Source organism: Salvelinus fontinalis, chromosome 18, assembly GCF_029448725.1.
Source record: "Salvelinus fontinalis isolate EN_2023a chromosome 18, ASM2944872v1, whole genome shotgun sequence".
Taxonomy (NCBI): Eukaryota; Metazoa; Chordata; class Actinopteri; order Salmoniformes; family Salmonidae; genus Salvelinus; species Salvelinus fontinalis.
In genome coordinates, this window is record NC_074682.1 from 26,136,300 (window position 1) to 26,142,299 (window position 6,000).

Consider the following 6,000-nt stretch of genomic DNA (forward strand, 5'->3'; position numbering starts at 1 on the left):
CTAGATGACAACAAATGGCGGATTGTTGCTCCCAAACTGCCTTAACCCAGGAGAGCTTCCTTCCCGACATTAGCGTAATAACATACGCTATCTTAGATCGGTCGATATGTTCGCCCTCTGGTTGGTATTATCATCGGAACAACTTAGTTATTTTGGAACAGACTAAGGATGATTTATCTATTTGACAAGCATTCCTTACAATATAAATAAAGTATTTCCTTGTTTACCAGGGCAAATCCACTGTGGCAATTTACCCAACACATTGTATGAATGAAACTAATGTTGGTGTAGCCTACTGTTATTATTTTATTTGTTTCCTATATATGTTATCCATTAAATACAACTGTCTTTAAAATAAAAGTGTCTGGTATGGTCATTTCTTATCAAGATCGGGGGTAAAATATCCTTGTACTGTCCATATTTTAAATGTGTAACTAAGTCAAGTCAATTTTGTTATTTTTCAAAGCAACTCTTTCATGCGGCATTGCGCTCCATTCCATAGGCTACCTCACTATTCTCAATGTCATCTTGTCTAACATCTGATATTATAGGCCTGTGTGTAATTTGTTTTGATAGGCTACGGTAGGCTATAGTTTAGGTGTAGCCTGCTGTACGGCTGCATTTTGGATGAACTTGACATCTGTATGTCGTAGTGGAGACCAATATCTATCTTGTGTTATTTAGCTATATAAAACACCACATGTTAATGTGTATGGATGCATTTCAGATACATTTGTGTAGATTGGAATGTTGTTGTAACATGACCTATAGGCCAGCAATAGCAGTAGAACATGTATTAATAATCTGTCTTGTGCTTTTTTTAACCAGCTGGCACTGGTCCGAGTGACTCGACTGCCCCTGCACGGGAAGAAAACAGTAGCTTTTCAAGCTCATTTGAAATTCCTGATGCGCAGAAAAATATCTATGACAAAAGAGTGATCAAATTAAGACCCAACATCTGTACTGGGCTGTGTTCCCTTGGCCTGGGCTTTGTGTTTCTGTATATGTAACTGGAGTCCCGGGTGAAGTGGGGCTCCTCACTATATTTAGATACATGTCGTTCATCACAGTCCCATACTGCTCGTGTCACCAGACCTGGAACCACTGCCAAACGCTATGTCATAAGTCCCCTGGTCCCCTCATTAGTCCCTTCAGCTAGAAATGAATACAGATGTATACAGGATTATTTCTGTCTGTAATAAAGCCCTTTTGTAGGGGAAAACTCATTCTGATTGGCTGGGCCTGGCTCCCCAGTCGGACGTCGTATGCCCTCCCAGGCCTACCCATGGTTGCGCCCATGCCCAGTCATGTGAAACCCATAGATTAGGGCCTAATTTATTTATTTAGATTGACTGATTTCCTTATATGAACTGTAACTCAACAAAATCTTTAAAATTGTTGCATGTTGCGTTTATATTTGTGTTCAGTATAATAGTTTTTGATAACAACTTTAGACTAACAACTTTTACAGAAGTAACATCCAAAAAAACAAGTCCCAGAGAGCCTTGTGAAACCAAATCACTGAGATGACTAAAGAAAGGGATCCAGTTAAGTGGATGGTGAAATTAGCAGCCTGCATGACCACCTGTTGCCCCACTCATTCTTGTAACTGAGAACATGCTTCTTTACCCCACTCGAGGGCGATAAAGTCTCCAGAGTTAAAGTCTGGCTGTTGACTCCCAGGCTAACATACTGTACAGTTCTGTGAAAAAGTATTTGCCCCTTTTCTAATTTTCTCTACTTTTGCATATTTTTGATACTGAAATTCAGATCTTCAACCAAAACCTAATATAAAGGGAGCCTGAGTGAACAAATAACACAACAATTGCATAATTATTTAATTTATTTCATAAACAAAGTTATGCAACACCCAATGCCCCTGTGTGAAAAAGTAATTGCCCCCTTACACTCAATAACTAACTGGTTGTGCCACTTTTAGCTCCCACCAAACTCTTCCTGTAGTTGTTGATCCGTCTCTCACGTCGCTGTGGAGGATTTTGTCTGACTCATCCATGCAGAACTGCTTTAACTCAGTGATATTTGTGAGTTTCCAAGCATGAAATACTCGTTTCAAGTCCTGCCACAACATCTCAATCAGGATTAGGTCTTGTCTTTGACTAGGCCATTCCAAAACTTCAAATGTGTTGCTCTTTTTGTTCATGGTCCCCCATTTTATAGGAGCAAAAGTATTGGGACAAATTAACTTATGTGTATTAAAGTAGTAAAAAATTAAGTATTTGGTCCCATAAGTTTACAGCCAAAAGAACAAAAAATGCTTCACTGTTCTGTCACATCTGCTCCTGCAATGCCCTCTACTGCTTATCCTGTGTCTCCTTGACCTGCCGCCACTCCCCCAGTGTTCTCTCCCTCTGCCGCTCTCTCTGTGTGTGTGTGTGTGTGTGTGTGTGTGTGTGTGTGTGTGTGTGTGTGTGTGTGTGTGTGTGTGTGTGTGTGTGTGTGTGTGTGTGTGTGTGTGTGTGTGTGTGTGTGTGTGTGTGTGTGTGTGTGTGTGTGTGCGTGCGTGCGTGCTGGAGTCAGAGCAGATCCCCACCAGCTGCAACCTGTTCCCTAATCAAGACCTCTACATATACTACATAGTCCTGCCTCTTCCATACTGCCAGATTGTAATCTCTGCTCAGTCAGTCCATGTTTCTAGCCGGTTGTTCCTGGTTTCCCTTGCCTGACGCTGTTTTCCGCTCCGCTACAGTTCTGCCCGCTCTGACATTGGTCCCTGTCTCCAGTCCGACTTCTCGTCAGTCCTGCTACTCTGTCCTGGATTCCCCACTCTACGGCTCCCTTGGATCCCACTCCGGACCTGCTTACCGTGGTCCAACACATCTCGCTCCAGCCTCAGCCTCCGCACCTGGTTTCCGGCAACCCGCCTGAGCTTCCCCTGGCCTGCACTCAATCTTTCCCCTGTGTTTTAATAAATACCTTGGTTACCTCATCCCATTCTCCTCGTCTGAGTCTGCTGTTGGGTTCACCTGTTCCGCTCCGTGTGACAACTTTTTCACAACACTGTAGGTCTTTAGTTCTCAGTCAGTTATTCATCACATTAGTGTAGTTGAGTGCACCACATCTGCACTAACAGTGGTAATTGGCATGTGTATCCGCACCATGATGTCAACATTGTTTAGAAGGGTCTTACCTGAGCCTTAGAGGCTGCAGCAGCTCGAGTATTATAGGGCCTGTCATCCACCTGCTGCTCTCCAAGTGTGGTACTAGGAGCTGTTCTCTGCTGCAAAAGACACACACATGTCCCTGTTCAGAAAGCTATACTGGAAATATATAAATACAAGTTGAAATGATTTAAAACAAATCCCTGAAATACATTTTTGATACGAAGTGCATTAATTCTATTAACTGGGAATTGTACAAATATTGAATTCAATTGAATTTCACAGATTAAATGTTTTTACAATTCCATTCAAACAGTCCAAACAGTTTAATTCCAATTCTATGAAGATTGTTGAAATTCAAATTGAAATACAATAACTAACTGCACCATTGGAAAGTTCTACGGTCTGCTGTTGTTGTTGGCTATCTACCCAAGCATTCCGTTACAGCCACAGAAAACCACCTGGGTCTGGGAAGGAAGTGGTCATCTCCACCTATTGTTGTCTGATAGGTTACTAGCATTGTTTTGGATATTACAGTAAAGTCCCTAACTTTCAGTAAAGCCATAATTGTTATGAAGCCAATGAAGTAATGCTCCATTTTCTTTGAAAGCCAGGATTGTCGATTTGATTCCTGCTGGGGCCACCCATACAAAAAATCTATGCATGCATGACTAAGTCTCTTCGGATAAAAGCAACTGCTAAATGGCATTTATTATTAATATTATTATTGTTATTATTATTATACCCATTTATTATATTCTGAGAGTGAGACCTGTCATAACAGCCAACTTCAAACCAACTAAGCCCTGTCAAATTATACTGTAAAAGGTTCAATCAAAATTCAGATGGTGGTATGTAACTGCCATATTGGTGTCACAAATTATTTTTTATTTAACCTTTATTAACACAAATTATCTCCTTATGTGCCAATATACGCAAGTGAAGATGTAAATAACAAATAATGAATCTGTCTCAACTTGAACTTGCACACTCAGGAGATGTTCAGAGACTGGATATACTGTAATGCTTTATCCAAATGAGAGTTAAAGGTAATCGAGTGATCAACACCAATGTCTCTCCATACCTGTAAAAGTCCAAGCAATGGTGCCAGCAGCTGAATGTCTATTTGATCATATCTAATGTTTAAACAGTCACACACCCTATTAAATAATGTTCTAGCCTGCCAAGAAATGTGTCCCAACCCTTTTTATTGCTACATAACATGTCATTCATTTCACATCAATAGGCTTCTTGTGTATTCTACTACTCATTGTAAACTAATACATCAACTTCACCAAGACAATAGTTGGAATGTCTGTTTTGTTTCCAACAGTGGAACTATTTTAAGTGTCTAAAATAATGCTCCCTCAGATGGTGATGCACATGCCCAGATATCTTACTGCCTGAAGGATGTTATGTTAATTTAGACGTTGAATGAGAAATAGCTGGCTAATAGCCATATACTCACAAGGCTCATCCAATAGGCAGCATACGCCATGGGAAAAACGGTGAGAAGCAGTTAAGATGAGAAGAATCGACTATAGCCTACGGATACCTCTGTCCCAACATGTGTAGCCTCTAGTCTAGCCTGTTTTCCGTGTCTTTTTTACGAATAATTATTTCCCATGCGTTTCGGGAACATAACCACTCCCTTATGTTCAAACAATGTTACAGTAGACTGATAACGATCTTACCCTAAACGAAGTGTCTATATGGGGCGGTTGTGGTGATGTCAAGAGACTGCTAGGTTTGCATTCTACGGCATATAGCCTTTGGTTTAACTTTTATAAGTTAAACCAAAGATTCTAGCGTTTCCGCATAACCAATTGACAGTCGAGTGTTGAACTGCATTCACAGCCTTTCATCCAAAACCACAATACGTGTTTGGGGTTGCGCAATTCGTGCGTAATGCAAAAGCGCGTTTTTTAAAAAGCCTCAAACAAAGCCCGATTCTTGTAATATAGCCTATTCCATTTTCCATAAAGATATCAGCAAATCGTTTCTCAAAGTAAGTTTTTTTAACAATGACCTCTACCTGGCTACGAGTTAGATGACGCCAATTGAGGCAAAACTCGCGCTTAATCGTCGGACATTCCTGCATCCAAACGCATGCATGTGTTGGAACGTTGCTTTGTCGATTGCACAGTTATGGTAACCTCTAGGTCTAGGTCTCTTCATTTTAAAAAGTTGACTGAAAAAGTAGCCTAGCCTGCAGCAATAATTTTAAACGGAAAACTCACCTCCTGTGACTTTTTATGATGGGCATGGCTTCTCTTTTTGTGCGGCATTGCTGGAACGCAAATATCTTATTTTTTATTGCCAAAGGTTAACGGTGGCCCAACAGATATACTTCTGTGAACAGAATGAGTCAAATCTTCGCCTCTGGTGGGAAAGTACTTGCCCCTCCCGCCAAGAACTATTTCTTCACCAATGTTTTTGCTACGTTGCCTATGACAAAATCTATTTGCTCAAATTAAATCAGTGTGTGTGTGTGTGAGAGAGAGTAAATCAGGGGGTTTAAGTGCTTAAAGGGGCAATATCCATTTATTACATCCATTTTTTTACTTATAATGTAATGATATGACCCATTGATTCTTGAAGAATATAAATGCCTCATGAGCTTAGTTCAATTGTAGTACTCCATCAAAACCCCAAATATAGCTTGTTTTACTTCAATGTTTGTAAACAAAGTAAATGTAAACAAACACTATATAGCCTCAAAACATGGTAGAACTATAAGTTTGCTATCATGGATGGTCAGTCATTGCATCCATAGCTCTGTCTATGATTTTGAGAGTAGTTACATTTCTCCGGCCCCATTCCCCAGCTTTTTACCGAAACAGGCATCAACTGCTGATTAATGCTTTACGAAACTGAGGCT

At 40.4% G+C, this 6,000-nt stretch overlaps 1 protein-coding gene across 41 annotated transcripts in view; it reads right to left on the reverse strand.

Annotated features, from left to right (window-relative positions):
- Window positions 1-5,462, reverse strand: part of cast (calpastatin) — a 93,239-nt gene extending 87,777 nt beyond the window's left edge. For 22 of the 41 annotated variants that reach the window (XM_055868730.1, XM_055868757.1, XM_055868734.1 and 19 more), the window contains exons 1-2: window positions 5,360-5,462; window positions 3,149-3,238 (exon numbers count right to left, since the gene is read on the reverse strand). In XM_055868730.1, coding sequence (XP_055724705.1) covers window positions 3,149-3,238; window positions 5,360-5,407 — 138 coding nt within the window. In that variant the 5' untranslated portion in view covers window positions 5,408-5,462. Of the gene's footprint in view, window positions 1-3,148; window positions 3,239-4,587; window positions 4,716-4,813; window positions 4,830-5,359 lie in introns of those variants that run through there. The other 19 variants (XM_055868753.1, XM_055868744.1, XM_055868745.1 and 16 more) reach the window with 6 other exon arrangements.
- Window positions 5,463-6,000: the final 538 nt, after the last annotated feature.